The sequence below is a fragment of the Labeo rohita genome, chromosome 7 (genome assembly GCF_022985175.1).
Source record: "Labeo rohita strain BAU-BD-2019 chromosome 7, IGBB_LRoh.1.0, whole genome shotgun sequence".
Classification (NCBI taxonomy): domain Eukaryota; kingdom Metazoa; phylum Chordata; class Actinopteri; order Cypriniformes; family Cyprinidae; genus Labeo; species Labeo rohita.
The window spans coordinates 34,670,636-34,686,731 of record NC_066875.1 but is presented as its reverse complement, the minus strand read 5'-3'; the positions used below and the strand labels follow the sequence as shown (position 1 = coordinate 34,686,731).

Sequence of the window (16,096 nt, the reverse complement as noted above, 5' to 3'; positions counted from 1 at the left end):
TATGACAGCTTAAAATGTTATCTGATCTAATAAAAAAAAAGAGACAAACTAAATATTTTGTCAATAAAATAAAATTGTTAACTTTTTTATGGCGCTTTTTTTTTTTTTAAGAATTAAAAATAATCTAATTTTGGAGTTTGACAGTGAACACGTTGCAACCATGCTTGGGACGGCCCTGATTGCAAGACACAGCTATACAGTATGGTTAAAAACAATGTGCGCAAATGAAGAAACACATCTCTCATAGATCACTAGACATATAAACGAGCCAACATGCTTTACATTTCTTGAAATAATTATTTCTGAACATTAAACATCAATTGTCAGTCTTTATTCACCTGTGTCTTGTGGTTTCTCATTAAACCTCATGAAAGTAAATGGTGTAGCTAAATTACATCGCTAACGTCATAGAATAGCATACACTGTAAAAAAAAAATGGCTGTGAATTTAACGGTAAAAAACTAAAAATGCTACAGTAAAAACCTGTTGTAGTGAATAGGCGACAACTTCCACTGGTTGCGCTGGTGGCAGTACAGTGGGGGAAGGAGTAGGAATCTGTTTCGACAGCCTTGAACATGAAGCGCTGTTGGATGCTGATCTCCTGGAGCACCAAAGGGTCCTAAGATCTGGAACACGCAGATGTGGCCCTGGAGTAGGTGCTGAAGGTTCTTAGCTTGGAACACACAAGCAAAAGTACCTGAAGTGAAGGTTTGCTCGACGGAGCTTAACCTTGTTGCAAATGTCTGTGTGTCTTCTGCCTCTCTGGACTAGAGACTCAGAACTTGTCTCCCTAGGATGGAGACTCAGGACGCTGCATCTGTTGTTGTCTCGCTGGACGAAGACTCTGAATGTAGACTCTATTTCCTCGCAGACTGGAGGTTCAGAACGTGGTCGTACCTGTACTCGGACTTGGCATCTGTTGTTATCTCACCTTTGCAGGCCAGAGACTCAGAATGAGGTTGATCTGTTAGTGTCTTTCCCCTACGGGATTTAGACTCAGAGCGGCTATATGTTAGTCTCTCTGGACGAAAGACTCAGAAGTAGTTGATCTGCTGTTGTCTCACCTTTGCAGGCCGGAGACTTGTCCTGTTTGTGTCTTTTCCTTCACAGGACTCAGACTCAGAACAAGGAGTGTCTTTTGGAAGGGTACCTTTATCCCTTTCCGATGAGGAGGAGATTGTAATTTGGCGCTTCTTCATTTCCATGCTGTGATTGGCTGGTTCCATCAGAGTGAGTGGTTTGAAAACATAGTTATGAACGGATTTAGATGGATCTTTGTGATCTCTCTTTGTTTCACCCACTGCTGCTGTCCTAAGGAATTTTTATGGCCGGTCACAGGCCAAAACCTTAGGAATCAGTCTCAAGGTGCGGTGGAGGGCAGAAACTGCATTTTGACCAATAGGAAGTTCTGTCCTTCCTGGCTTTGTACCAAAGGTCTTATTCTTGCCCTCTAAGAGGTGTCTGGCTGTTGTCCTGCATCTTTATATGATGCCGTTGGACAGTTTGCTTATGTTAGTCCACCAAAATCCAATCAAAATGTAGCAAACCTTTGTGCACTATCGGGGTCAGAGAGGGGCCCATTGCCATAAACTTGGCCCTGAAATGTGCTGTCCACTACACCTTAAAATTTACAGTTAATAACGAAACTGACATTCCCATAATTCCCTGTGTTACATTTTTGTTTTTAAAATGATGTTTTTTTTGTTGAAACAACTCTTTCTTTTTAGTTTTCTTAGCAGATTTGTACATTAGGGTTGTATGTTACATCTAATGTTGTTAAATTAATGTTTATTGCACTATTTATGTTTCATGTGTGTTACCATGATGGTGTTTAGTGTTTGTGTGAATGACACTGTGCACCTTCTTTAAATGTTAATATTTAAAAGCTGTTTGTGATGAGCTTTGGTTGTGTGACCTTTTTCATTTGACCTTTTTCATCACCACCTGCTTTATCAGTGTATTACAAAGGTACAAAACAGATTTCAGTACTTCAATAGGTTGGTAGATTAACATTATATCAATTAATGAAATTATGTTATTTATCTGTAAATTTAAGTGAAAACCATAAAAAACATAAAATGTTGCTACAGTATTTTTTACGGTAAAATTCCGGCAACCACAGCTGTCGTTTTTTTACCGTAAATTTTACAGGATTTTTTTTACTGCAAGATGTCTGTTAAAGATCGATTAATTAAAGATAAATATCTGGAAAGCATCTGCTGTGTACAAACATCTGACAATATGTGTTAATTATATGTGTGCTGAAATTATAAAACAGTCTAGTTACCTATCCTTACAGAATTGGATGCACCTCTGTTTGAAAATGGTTACATTTGAACTAAATGTTTTCTTTTTTAAATGTTTTTCTCTTTTAGGCCACTGGGATAAATGCTGGACAAAGAGGAGAAATGATCTTTCCCCCAAACTGATGCAACAGTGGTTTTAAAGGAGGAGGCCGCCCAGGATAATGTCAAAGATGTTGCACACCTTTGCTGAGCTGATGGGGCTTCATGACTACATTACTTATCTTAAAGAGATAATGAAAATTGGCAGTGATGCACTTTCTGTATGCAATCATGGACTATGAAACAAACCGTAAGTGCATAGTCTGTAAAAACAAAATGTCAAATGCTTGTTCTGTGTTCAGTAAAGATGGAGTTCACACTCATTCATACACATGCGCACAATACTTCACACATTTGCTTGTGTTAAATGTTATAATGTCAGTGTTAATGTTGTGGTTTTATTTTTAGTTTGTGTAAAAAAAAAGAAAGAAAGAAAGAAAGAAACTATTAAATAATTGTACAATTATTGTAAAGTAGTGTTTTTGTACAGTAGTTTTATACAATATACACAATTTACCAGACAAAATAGTCAGCAAATGTTCAGTGCTTCATTTATAAACTCTGAACCTGCTAATGCCATACTTTTTCTGCATTTCTTTTCACATGCATGTTACTTTTGAATGTTTTCTCTTGTTGTAGTTTTTAATAAACATTTATCTTTTGATATTCATTCTGTGTGTGTTAAAGTGATTTTATAATGATCAAGATTTGTAGATTTAGTGCCTAGCTGAATTTTGGGTTCATTTTAGCCTAGCAGTGTAGTAATTTTAAACCATAAAAAAGCAACCCAGCATGCTGGGTCAAATAATTCAACCCAACTCGTTGGGTCAAAACAACCCAGCGTTGGGTTCGTCCCTTTTTCACCCAGCGCTGGGTTGCCAAAATAACCCAAATTGGGTTGTTTTTAACCCAGCAGTTTTTAGAGTGTAGCCAAGAAAGCGCGCAAAGAGTGCTTCCTTTATAATCACTAAAAAGCTGTAGTGATCTCAGAAAATTCTGATACCATCAGTGAATCTCTACACCACACAAGTAATCTCTTATTTACATGGCGTCTACACTTTGGACGTAATGATGAGAGGATTTGCGATCTTGCAGAACTCAGGAATGAACAAAACTCGGGCATTTTGAATGGTGAGTGGATTTTAAACTGAAACACCTCTGATTGACCACTATGTTCCAGAAATCAACAAATATGTTTGTGATTAGCTACAATGTTCAACACTGCAAAAACACTTCGCAAGAAACTTTTGAAACACAAACACAAAAACACACTATAGTCTACCGTTGTTTTGTTATTTGTTTTCTTATTAAAGTTATATTCCCGCTTCATAATTCTTAAACTTTATTAAATACAGGGGTGTCCAAAGTTGTTCCCGGAGGGCCTTAAGGTCTTAAAGGCATGCTAGAAAGTTTCAGGCAGGTGTGTTGAGCCAAGTTGGAGCTAAACTCTTAAGCTAAAAGTTTCTAGCAAAGTGTTTTTGCATCATTGGACATTGTGGCCTCACAAAGTCTCACAACCCACGGTCTGAATGCTAGTTTAACACTGCGGTTAAATGTGATAGAAGTAATCACACCGTTCTACACCTTCCTTGCATCAGTCTGTCGTTCTAATAAAGAAACCGCCCCTACTTTTGGTTGTGTCGGTCGTTTACCTAGAAGACCTTTGTGGTTATCCACATGCATGTTTCATAATGTCAGTGCTTAACGTGCAGGATGAAAACAGAACCCCTGGATATGAGGTAACTTCACTGTAAGGCTGAAATGTATGATGATCAATCTTTTTTTTTTTTTTTTTTAAAGCTTCAGACGCTGATTCCATCTAGTCGGAGGATATCAAACACGTTTGATATTTTAGCCGATTTTATAACACATGAAAAAACAAGGGGAAACACAAAGGATGAAAAAAACAAAACAAAAACAGAACATACAATCAAAGCCGGATGTTATGAAACATGGGTCATGACAGGAACATGTTTCACCAGCTTTCCTTAAAAAAAAAGAAAAGAAATAAAAGACAGCATTTGTTTTTATTTATCAGTGCATTGGTTACTTTTTTGTTTCCCTTTGGCACCAGAAAAAGCCACATGGATGGATACCCTAGTGAAAAATAAATATACTAAAATGTATTAAAAATACATTTATTTCATGCTAAGTATACTACAAATACATTTATATATTATGAACTTCATAAAAATACTCTGCAGTTGTACTAAACTGGTATATTTAAAGTATGCTAAATTGGAACAACAAATGTTGTACTTAATGCACTTTAACTGTGCAGAAGTAGTGTTGAAGTCTAACTTAAGATATACTAAACATAGAGCTAAAGTGGAACTATTGTAAGTTTACTTTTGATACACTATATATTTAGCATTTAAAGACCAATATTATTCAAAGATCACACTATACTCATCAATAGTGACATTAAAACATATTTTAGGCTAAATATTAAGAAATGTGCAATGTGCACAAGTAGTACTCCAAATAAAGTTTAACTCCAACTTTTTATAATTTTTATGTCAGTATATATGTTTCAAGCAATCTGTCAGTAAATATGTTAAGAGACTTGAAATATACTTAGTATAAAATAAATGCATTCTAAATCTTTTTTTTTTATACTAGGGTAACAATAATTAAAATGGCAAAAAGACAAATAAACAAATATACTTAGGTCGGTATTAATCACTTTTATTAACATATTTACACACACTTTATGTTGTACTCAGCACAAATTACATGGACCAGGTCAAACGGATGTGGTAGAAAGGGGGAAGGGTGTGAATACATGCAGGAAATAAGGTTTATTGGTTGTAAAATAACAAATACCAGACTTTTGACAATGCAACAGTACATTTCTAAGAAGTTAATGTTAAATTAAACATATGTACATATAGACAACTATTCAAAGGAAAACTAACAAAATGTCATGCACATATCAAAAATGCACACATGCAAAATTATAATGCACAAATACTTACAAATAAGCACAAATACTTACAAATATTAACATTTGCGATAGTAGAACAAAAACACTGCTGCAAAACGGAAAGGCTATGAATAATTACTGCAATGCAGATAAGGATATAATGCTCTAATCTAACCGAGAATATGTTCACAGTCTTTTGCGTATATTTATCAAAAAATAATTATCCTAATGTATAATGCTGTTAGATTTATTACAGTGATTCCCCACTGAGAGTTTGTTGTAAAAACAAACAAACAAACAAAAAAAAAAAAAAAAAAATTGGGGTTGCACATCAATGGCCAAATGAGTCATTTGTTTACTTTCTCAGAGATCCATATATGATAAAGACCAAGGCGACACAGCTTACTTTTGCATGCACTCATGTGCATGAAGTTAGCAGCTCTTCCAGAAAGGTGAAAAGACTTCTTGTGGTTTCTTGTTTTAAACTATGTCGGTCATACATGAGTATTCTCTTCATCTAGTTTCCTTTTTATAAAAGGAACAGTCATGTCAATGTGAGCACGAGAGAGCTAGTCTACATGAACATTCACATTGTTCTTAAGAGTTGAGTAGACCCATCTGATGGTTTTATGTTGTGAGCGGGGCACGTGAGCGGTTGTTTCCTTCCGAGCTGTGACTGTTCATTCGCCATGTTTTGCGTACAGCGTCAACGTCTTTTTTTCTTCGAAACGTCTCCGTTGTAAAGTAGTATGCCACGGGGTCCAGCATGGCATTCAGGCAAGCTACCATGAGGCTATACCGGTAGGCACTTAACAGTTGGCACGAAGGTGGTTTGTAAGTATAAATTAGCAAGAGTATAACGTGATACGGCAGAAAACAGAACAGAAAGATGGCCAAGTTTGTTATTATCATTCTTTTAATCCTTCCGCTGTCTACGAGGTCGCTGGTCTGGACAGCCGTGCTTTTACTTATAGCCCGGAGGAGCCCCCATGAGCTGAGAATCATAACAGTTAATGGGATCCCAAACCCGACAGTTAGAGTAGAAACGAGAGGAGCTGTTTTAGTCGCAAAGCTAGGAGAGTCACCGAAACATGTCCTTTTCCTTGTAACTGTCGCGTTAACTTCCTTCACTTGAAAGTAGATCGGTAAGCTTGTTGCACTAGTTAGGATCCAGATTCCAAGACACACTAACCATGCTTTCTTGCGGCCCTCACGGACGCGAGAAGACAGCGGGAAGCAGACTGCAACGCAACGGTCAAAGCTAATGCACATGAGGAGGAAGATGGTGCTGTACATGTTACTTAGCAGTACGAGACCAGTAAAATCACAGACCAACCCCCCCTGGACAAAGATCCGCACAGGAAGTGTACAAACCAGAATTATATCAGCAAAGGCCAGGTTAATCATGTAAATAGTGGTGTGCGAACGTGAGTTACGGAAAAAAACCACAAGTGCGATCAAGTTGAGTGTTAGTCCAAATATGAATACCACTGAATACACACCAACAAAAACCACCTTTTTTTCTAGATCTGGACATGTCACGTTCGTATGATTTGACATCTCTGTACTTAGGATTTATCTTCTTAGGACTGACCTTCAAAGGCCTGTAATGAAAGAGAAACAAATGGTTGTGTAATAATTGGTAATGCAACAATATCATGCCTAACAATCTCTGCACCAAGACATCTTGGTTGTTGGTTATTTGCACAAGTTCAGCTGAGTATTGCAAAAATAGCAGCTTGTGTGCGTGGGAAATACAAAAAATGTGTAAGAGTGTAGTTTTAAAGGTCAAGTGACATAAAAGGTCTCTTAAAGGATACAATGCACATGTCAGATCTTGCCATCCTGGCACCCACACATTTCTCATCGTTATTGATACAAATTTTGCACTAAGAATGCGTGAGCTAAAAAAAGGTGATGCAGTCTTTACTTCGCAGTCTTTATGACGCTTTTACAATAGAACAGAAAATGCGTTAACAAAAATGTCAAAGCTGTCTGATACAGTAGCAATCTTGCTTGATTTATTTAAATATATTTAGAGCCTATATAGAGCCTATACACACAATCAAAATTGACTTTTATACTAACATGTATTACTTTTATATACAGGAACTGTAACTGTTTTGGGACTGCCCAAAACATGCCATTTTAAATGTACAGACATGCCAGATGGCAGAGAAGTCAAATGTCTTTAATACACAGTATCGTTTAATCTTGTATATTACATTTATGGTATTTCAGAAATCAGCTAAAATTAATTTCTTATTCAGATCCATGAATTTGATTGAATAGACCGTATGTGAACAAATAGCTCTCTAAAACAGTAAGTGGTAAACCGAACAGAACTCAAAGCTATCAGAGAAGCCTTTTTAAAGAAAACAAAAAAGGAAAACAATTATGTGGATGTTGTAATTTTACTCACCGTTTGTGTTTTGTAGAAGAGAGTTTCTTCAGTTGGTACCGATGCCAATGAACCAAGACCACACTGATGTTGCAGACTCATCTCGCCTTTTCTCAGGAAATGTGTTTTGCGGTGAGCGCAGAAACAGTCCGCTGCTTTTCGTTTCTGTCCTCTTTTTAATGCTTCCTAAAATACTTATGAACATAAACATGCATGCAGAAATGCTATAAAAAAAAATATACTGAAGTCACATAGATTATCACAAAAGTGCAAGAAGAAGCACAGGCCAGTTCAGATTTGAAAGTTTTATGAGTTTTATTTCAGCCAGTACAAGTACACCTTTTTTTTCAAAGAGTAAAATGGTTGGTTACACTTTACAGTAAGGTTCTATTAGTTAATGTTATCCATTAGTTAATGTAATACATTTATTACAGCATTTTTTTTTTTAAATGTTAGTTAATGATATTAGTCATTGTTAGTTCATGTTAGTTCACAGTGCATAAATGAAACACAACTTTTGATTTTAATAATGCATTAGTAAATGCTGAAGATGCTGTGTTTATTCTTCGTTCATGTTCACTAAAATAGTTAACTAATGTTAACTAATGAACCTTGTTGTAAAGTGTTACCAAATGCTTTAAATATCTGGCTACATTTACATCATAGTCAAAAAAGTCCTGCCTGATATAAAAGTGCTTGAATACGCTATTACTCTTGATACACATGTACGAATGTAATTCAGCAACAAGAGTAAACTTAAAACCACTTTTATGTATTTTTTTTTATTTTGCAATGTTAACATAAATACATCAATATTAACATAACATTGACTCATTAAAACACCTGGATATTGCAAGGATATTTCACAACATAAAATAAATAAAAACAAAACTTTAAAAAGTATTTACATTTATACAAAAAATGGATCAATCTTACTTTATTTGGAAATTACCAGTAATCTTGCCCTGCTACATTTTCTCAATCTGTTATTCAATCTGTAAATAATGTTTTAATAGACAACATAGTCTGTGAAGTAGTTTACATAGTGTTTTTTTTTGGTAGGTTCATTCTTGTTTATTACTGTACACTCCCACATTTGCTAAAGGTCACCAACTGATAATGAAGAACATGTCTGGAGATAAATCTTGATGTTGTGTTATCCCTGTCTGCTGTCATTTTGGACTTAATCCTCCTAAAAGAATGAAGCATAATTTAGACCCACTATCAGAAAATTGTATAACACACCACGCTGAAACCATAAACGCTATTAGATATTGCAGGACTAGTAATAAATGCGGTAAATGAATGATTTGACCTTTAGAAATCAAGTCACCTTTGTATCTACAGTACATACCTCTTTATTGCATGTTCCACAAATACAGCCAAAGAGGCCGTTGAACACCTGGAATGCACAGAGCAAGACTTCTAAACAAGCAGCCAACCCCAGGATAGAGAACAGGCTCAAATTAAACACCACAATATCTTCTGGTTCTTTACAAATGTCCCAAAGTTCAGAATCTTCCATGTAGTTTTCAGTGCTGCAAAATAGTAAATAACAACGATAATAAATAACAAAAACAACAACAAAAAACTTGTCACATTAATAAAAAAAAAAAACAGTAGAGCTCCACAAACACAGTTAATAGGGCCAGAGAGAGAGACTCTATTCCTCTCTATAAATTGTTTGCAATAAATGTTCTTTTGGAGCTGGATGTTTTCACAACCACTCTGAACTTCTTAGGCCCTTTGAAATGGGATGGACTATTCATTTTCATACCTGTTTAGGAACGGTCTGCACCATGTACCATTTTCAAGCATGCAAACTGGTCCTCTAATCAATGCAACCACAGCTATAGTACCACTGTACAGGGCACCAGTCACACCAGCTGCAGCAAAGATAATGGACAGGAACATCTAATGGACAAAGACAACAAAACCGGCATAGGTCAATCAAAGGGTGGCTAAATGGAAAATGTAGAAGAGCACATTTGATCATGTTTGAAATGATGATAGAATGTTTTTATTTTGGGTGACCTATTTCTTTAAAATGATGAATTATCCTTTTTTAAGTCAAGTAGACACACCTGCTGTAATGCAGGCAGTATTATTATATTAGAATGTAGAATAAAATTACATCCGTGACCCTAGAACAACTCACCCCACAACGGTTTGCACAACAGCCGCGACTCCCAGTGCTGTGGATGTGGATCGCAGGGATCAACACCTAAAAGGGAAAAATAGCAGCTATGTCAACAGAAGCTATATTAACATATTAAACAGACGTAGCCTACAATGTAGCTTTCTTTTTAGGATATTCAGGTAGATAGTGCCAATAAACTGGTCAGACGACACCAACCGAAAAATCAAGAAAAAAACTTTACTCACCAAGATGCCTCCTCCAATAACACCTCCCATGTATTTGATCTCATCTGTAAGACGGTACTTTCCTTCTGTTTGCTCCTGGGAATATGTGGCTTTAAAATCAGGGAAGAACAGTAAAATGTTGGCGATGATGGACATCACCGCCAGCGGATATAGAGTGATGCCAATAAACTTGGAGCACTTTCCTGTACACATGATGTAAATATGTTGTTGAATTAAAAGGGAGAAATATTAAGCGTGGAATCCTTTCTTCTCGAGTGCTGAAGTGAGGAGAGGATGGATTATAAATACTGTTCTTGACTAGACTAACACACCTACCTGTCGCCAGGTCATTTACTGATGTCACATTTATGACGTATTAGTTGCCATAAAAATGATGACTGTACTTTGAATTACCAGTGTCACTCTGTCAGAAACTTTTTTTTTTTTTTGAATGTAGAAACATAATGATTAGAAGTTAGATAGAAAACCAGTGTTTTGTTTTTATATTGCTAACCAATTATACATATAACCACAATAGGTGCTTCGGTTGCAGTATTATCTGTTCATTGCTGTCATATGATTATTTTTATATCCTGGCAGCTATCTTTGATGCCTGATATCAGTGAATGTTATCAGTTGCTGGAGGTGCAGGCCTGCGTGTGGCTCTTTATTGAACTCTGAACCTTTCATTGTACCTACAGTCAGATCACACCTTCTCTTATCAAAAAATCTATAAAACAACAGCGGAAACTCTGATGGAGGTCTGCTGGGTAATGGATAAAGGTACAGATATATGAATGTATCGATAACGGAAAAAGACTTTACTTTCAGTATCGTTATGACAGCACTGAAACTAGCGGAAAAACGTCCAAAACAGCCGCGTGTCAAGTCCAATTCAAATATGTAGTAATACTTAATAAGAAGAGTCTGAAAAGTAGAACAAATATGCTTTATTTAATAAAGTTCACACTGGTTCTTGGTTTGTATGCCACAACACTCAACACAGTTACTTCATCAACATAAGCTGCCATGATAATAATGAAACGAGTGCTATGACTTTACCGAACACACATTCTCTGGTTAACCACTATGAGAAACTTCTGACATTAATGAACTTTACCTGACCTTAATGATGTCGTAAAAAATGTAAAATGTCTTGTAGCAATAGCACAGCCAGTCACCACTTACTATAACATTTAAAAGCAGAATACCCTTGAATAAGAATTCACTTTTTAAAGGGACAGTTCACGCAAAAATGAAAATTACCCCATGATTTACTCACCCTCAAGCCATCCTATGTGTATATGACTTTTTTCCTTCAGACAAATACAGTCAGAGTTATATTAGAAATGCCCTGGCTCTTCCAAGCTTCATAAAGGCAGTGAATGGTTGTTGAGATTTTGAAGCAAAATAAAGTACGTAATAAACGTCACTTTCTAGTGAACGTGCGTACAACAGTTAGCTAAAGCTAGAGATTATGGTTTATAAAGTTTTAAATATCGATGTTATTCTTACACAAACACAACGATTCCACTCAGAACACCTTTATTAGACCCCTGGAGACATGTGGAGTATTTTTTATTTTACTTTAAAATTGTGACCAATATATTCACTGCCATTATAAAGCTTGGAAGAGCCAGGACATTTTTTTAATATAACTCTGATTGTATTTTTAAAAGAAAAAAGTCATATACACCTGGCTTAAGGGTAAATCATGGTCATTTTCATTTTTGGGTAAACTATCCCTTTAAGCTGATGCTAGAGGTCACTAAAAGAAGTTTTGGGTTGAGGATGACAAAATTTATATTGACAAAATCATCATTAAGCATGTTTTAATGGGCTATGGCTAATGCTTTAGTACGAAGCAATGATTAAACATTTAGGTCACATAAAAAGCAGTGCTGGGGAAAGTTACTTTTAAAAGTAAAGCATTACAATATTGCGTTACTCCCTAAAAAAGTAACTAATTACATTACTTAGTGCATTACTTTACTTTCGTATTACTTTTAAAGTCTGCGCTGGGCTTGCTTGTTTGTTAATTAAAACAGTTATATTTTTTGGTAAATGTAAAAACCCTTCACACCAAAAAGTGAAATGAATAAGCTTTAGGCTGAAGGAAAATGTAAATTTACGTCTGTACAACAGAATGCAGAAGAAAGAGAGTTCAACACTCTTCAGCATTTAAAAAAAATGAAGCACAAATGTTAGTTTATCTAAAGTGATTTTTGCTTATTAGTATGATTGGATTTGATCATTGAAGCTCAGCAGCAAAGAAATTTTTCTGTTTTTGTTCAAGTGAAATGAGTAAATGCATGTTCACATTTAGTCTAGAACTACAGTATCCAAACAATTCCTCTGCACTTACTCCCATAAGTTTTTCTCAACATGGGGATAGGAGAGCTGTCAGTCAGTGAATGGGAAAACAAAGTAACTGGCGTTACTCATATTGAACAAGTAACTCTAAAAGATATTTTCTTATATATCTAATTTCGTAATTTAAAAAGTAATTCGTTACTCTAGTTATGTGAAAATAGTAATCTGATTGCGTAACTCGTGTTACTTGTAAGGCGTTACCCCCAACACTGATTAAAACTATTTAAAACATGTAAATGGTTTTTAATTGCTCATTACAACTCTCAATAACTTCATTTAACTGTTTAAAAGTACAAAACATTTCACAGCAACACCCCTCGTGTCTTTATTTTATATTAAGTGTATTTATAAACAATTAAGATAGCACACATAAATGTCCATCCTTAGACTATTTAGTGAATGTGCCATCTTTGACCTCATTTAGAACTAAATTACAACATCTGACGTCAATCATATCCTCTATAGCCATCTTTTGTCATATGATCTAAAATCAAGATAAAAATAACTCAAGCAAGCAGGTCACTGCCTTGAGCAGTCAATAGAGGTAAACGGAAAAACACTAAGACTGAAGTGTAAAATCATGGTCAACACTGATAAATGAACTAATCTCATTTCACACCTACAGTAATAATCTGAGCCAAAACCAAGGTGCAATTTTAAAACCTTTGCGTCAGACTGGTGGTATGATTTAAGGTGTTCTTTATGGTCAAGGTTTCATAATCCCTCTATTTACTCGATCTTAAGTCCAGAATTACGTCAGTGCCATTATTCCCTGTGCACTCTAAATAATGGGCCATGTCCGGGAATGATCACATCAGCAATCTGCAACGCCATCTGTCGGTTGGTCTCTTGTATCTGAGGATTCTCGCTCAGCTCCTTCCATGAATCTTCATCATGGCAACGTTCAAACAAGTCTCCAGCAACAAGGACCGTTCCCTCTGATGTTCCCTTTACCAGGACACTGACATCTCTACCCATGTGGCCAGGAGTGGGAATGACGGATACCTTGTGGATAAAGTGGACAACTTAATTATATGTTTCAACTATAGTATAGACTTTTTGGTCTATATCAGGGGCGTCGCTAGGGCTAATCATTCGGGGCTCGAGCCCCGAAAGTTTTTACTCCAGCCCTGAATGATTTTTTGTAGGGCCCTATGATTTCCACAGAATTTGACAAAGTTTGAATTATTTCATCAAAAGTTGGTAATTAAACTTAAATCAAGTAGCGATATGGACTGGTATCTGTAAATATTATGCCGCAAAAGAGTATTTAAATATGAATCCTGCATGTTCTGCGTGTCTTTTTATGAGTGAACGGCGCGGATGCGCGGTTTCGTTTTCTATACATGTAATACTGACACGCGCAGTCATTTAGTGAAACGGCAGACGCTGAAATGAGGGCATAAACACGTTAACAACATCTCCAGAACTGCTCTGAGAGTCACTTCATGAGCATTTCACTGTTTCGTTTGAGTAAAACAAGCGTCAAATATATACACAGAAATTTAAAGGTATTCACGGCAACCCGTCAAAATAAAAGTTCAGTTTAACTTTATTAATCATTCAGTATAATGTACGTGCCTACTACTACTACTACTACTACTGCTGCTATTAATCAATCGTCCATGTTTAACATTTTAATAGTAAACCCATTTTATTTGCCAAAAATAAAATATCATTTTCATTAAAACATCAATTAAATCAATATTTTATACCTTCATCTGATAACCAGAAAAATACACAACACAGAATTCCATAAGGCTATTGTAAAAATAAATAAAAGTTGTTTTTATGCATTCAAATAAACAGACATGCTAAAACATAAAAAAAATTAAACCTAGTTCCTAAACATGTAATATTTCTTAACTTTTGATAAATTGACGGTAAATTGTATAAGATTCATGGTTTTAATTAATTACACATGATTAAATACATTTTGATTCATAAAGTTAAATTTGACCATTAAAAAGAAGACCAGAAAAAAAAAAAAAAAAAAAAATAAAATAAAACGGAATTTGGGGAAAAAAATAGGGCCCTATTTTTGCATGCAACTATATATTTGTTACAGTTATAAATACATTTTTAAAATGTATTATTTTTTTTGTCTAACATATTTTTGTAATGCTCTAATTTTGTTATAATACTTTGATATGTTTGCTATTTGCAGTGATTACTATTTACTATTGTTAATAGTGTGACAAGGTCTTTAACACCCAGTTTAATGATCCGGACCCACCTAGAAGTATCCAGGTTCAACCACTTATGTCTAAATCTTATGTGAGCATGATGTGAGCTCCCACCAACTACCACTAGCCCCTGATGTTTTGGCTCCAGCCCCGGATGTTTTAAAATCCTAGAAACGCCCCTGGTCTATATGACACATGAATAATAACTTACAAAATCATCAATAGGGTATGGCTGTCCCTCAGCCAGCTGGTTCGGCAGATATCGATCCCCCACGCTTATATCACATCCCACAATTATTTTGGCGTTTGGAAACAACCCCAAGTTCCCCACATGGTCAGAGTGACCGTGGGTTCCGACTACTGTAGCAACATTATCTGGTGTCAGATCCTTCTCCTTAAGTTTTGCGACAAGAAAGTCTCGGTCCCACGGACCCCCGGTGTCTACTAGAATAGTTTGTGGTCCGGTAATTAAAGAAATAGTGCCGTCAGCTCTAAACGTTCCGTCTGGTTCAGCTGTGCAGTAGCCCTCTTTCAACACTGAGACGCAATATGGTTGGCCTGAAATGTCGGAATTTATGCCAGATTCACTTTTTCTTACTGAGCGATGCATGTCCATTTCAGCCTGTGTTTGGGACTGGGATAATCTGAGTTAAAACCGACAAAAAAAAAAAAAAATAACTAGAAATAAATTTCGTTTTCACTTTCGCTTCTACGGAACTTCACTGAGGACAAACTATATGGCAAGCCGTATTATCTTAAAATGTTCCCAGTGTTACTCGTCGTAATTACATTACTAGTAACAATTCAGTTAGAGAGCTCTATAATTAAATTCGTACTAGTAACAATGCAAATTGACTATATGCACGGATTACTTCCTTGTTTTAGACAGTAGTGCAGTAATAGGGGTGTCCTTTGCTCATTTTCTCTACATAATCCATTTACAATTTGAAGAAAAGTTTTGTTTGTCCAAGAGGACCAAACGTCCATGTATACTGTTTCAAGAATGACAAACGCAAGTGTAAAAAATTATGCGCGCAAATCCGCTAAATATGCGCGAGTCATTGCTATGATAGACTTTAATAACCGAACGAAACATCTGACAAGCCGATGTCAAAAACAGAGCTGTGCATTAAATGATTCAGACTAAATTCAGAGTAAGATGATAGTGTTCAGCTGTCAGCATTTAATTGTACAACTATGTGTCTAGGTACTCTTCTGGGATTTCCAGGCTCTTTATATGTTGTTAAATAAGATTAAACTATATGTTTATGCCGCTATCATTATTTGCGATGTTGCAGTTATTATTTTTCTCAGTTTCTGATAAGAACGAGGCAGGAGAAGAGTCTCAAGAGTCTCCACTTACATATAGCACATATAAAATGAGCTTCACCGGAAGTTTACGAGCTGGCTTATCATTATGCAGAAGTTCTAAAGAATGCTCCGTGCATATGGTCAATTAGAGAGCTCTCTAAATCAATTTTTATTAGTTAAAATTACAATT

General features: G+C 35.8%; 3 protein-coding genes across 3 annotated transcripts; all 3 read right to left on the bottom strand.

The window, feature by feature from the left end:
- Positions 1–5,021: 5,021 nt before the first annotated feature.
- Positions 5,022–7,785, bottom strand: LOC127168503 (lysophosphatidic acid receptor 6). Its single transcript, XM_051115425.1, has 2 exons — positions 7,694–7,785; positions 5,022–6,875 (listed from the first exon to the last, which is right to left on the bottom strand). Exon 2 carries the CDS (start codon positions 6,829–6,831, stop codon positions 5,899–5,901), a length of 933 nt encoding a protein of 310 aa, XP_050971382.1. The 5' UTR covers positions 6,832–6,875; positions 7,694–7,785; the 3' UTR covers positions 5,022–5,898.
- Positions 7,786–7,990: 205 nt separating this feature from the next.
- Positions 7,991–10,326, bottom strand: tm4sf21b (transmembrane 4 L six family member 21b). Its single transcript, XM_051115399.1, has 5 exons — positions 10,058–10,326; positions 9,831–9,896; positions 9,450–9,586; positions 9,027–9,210; positions 7,991–8,864 (listed from the first exon to the last, which is right to left on the bottom strand). Exons 1-5 carry the CDS (start codon positions 10,247–10,249, stop codon positions 8,856–8,858), a joined length of 588 nt encoding a protein of 195 aa, XP_050971356.1. The 5' UTR covers positions 10,250–10,326; the 3' UTR covers positions 7,991–8,855.
- A 317-nt stretch (positions 10,327–10,643) lies between these two features.
- On the bottom strand, positions 10,644–15,704 carry mblac1 (metallo-beta-lactamase domain containing 1). The gene is made up of 2 exons (XM_051116168.1): positions 14,807–15,704; positions 10,644–13,414 (listed from the first exon to the last, which is right to left on the bottom strand). The coding sequence occupies exons 1-2, from the start codon at positions 15,209–15,211 to the stop codon at positions 13,175–13,177; spliced, it is 645 nt and encodes a 214-aa protein (XP_050972125.1). The 5' UTR covers positions 15,212–15,704; the 3' UTR covers positions 10,644–13,174.
- Positions 15,705–16,096: the final 392 nt, after the last annotated feature.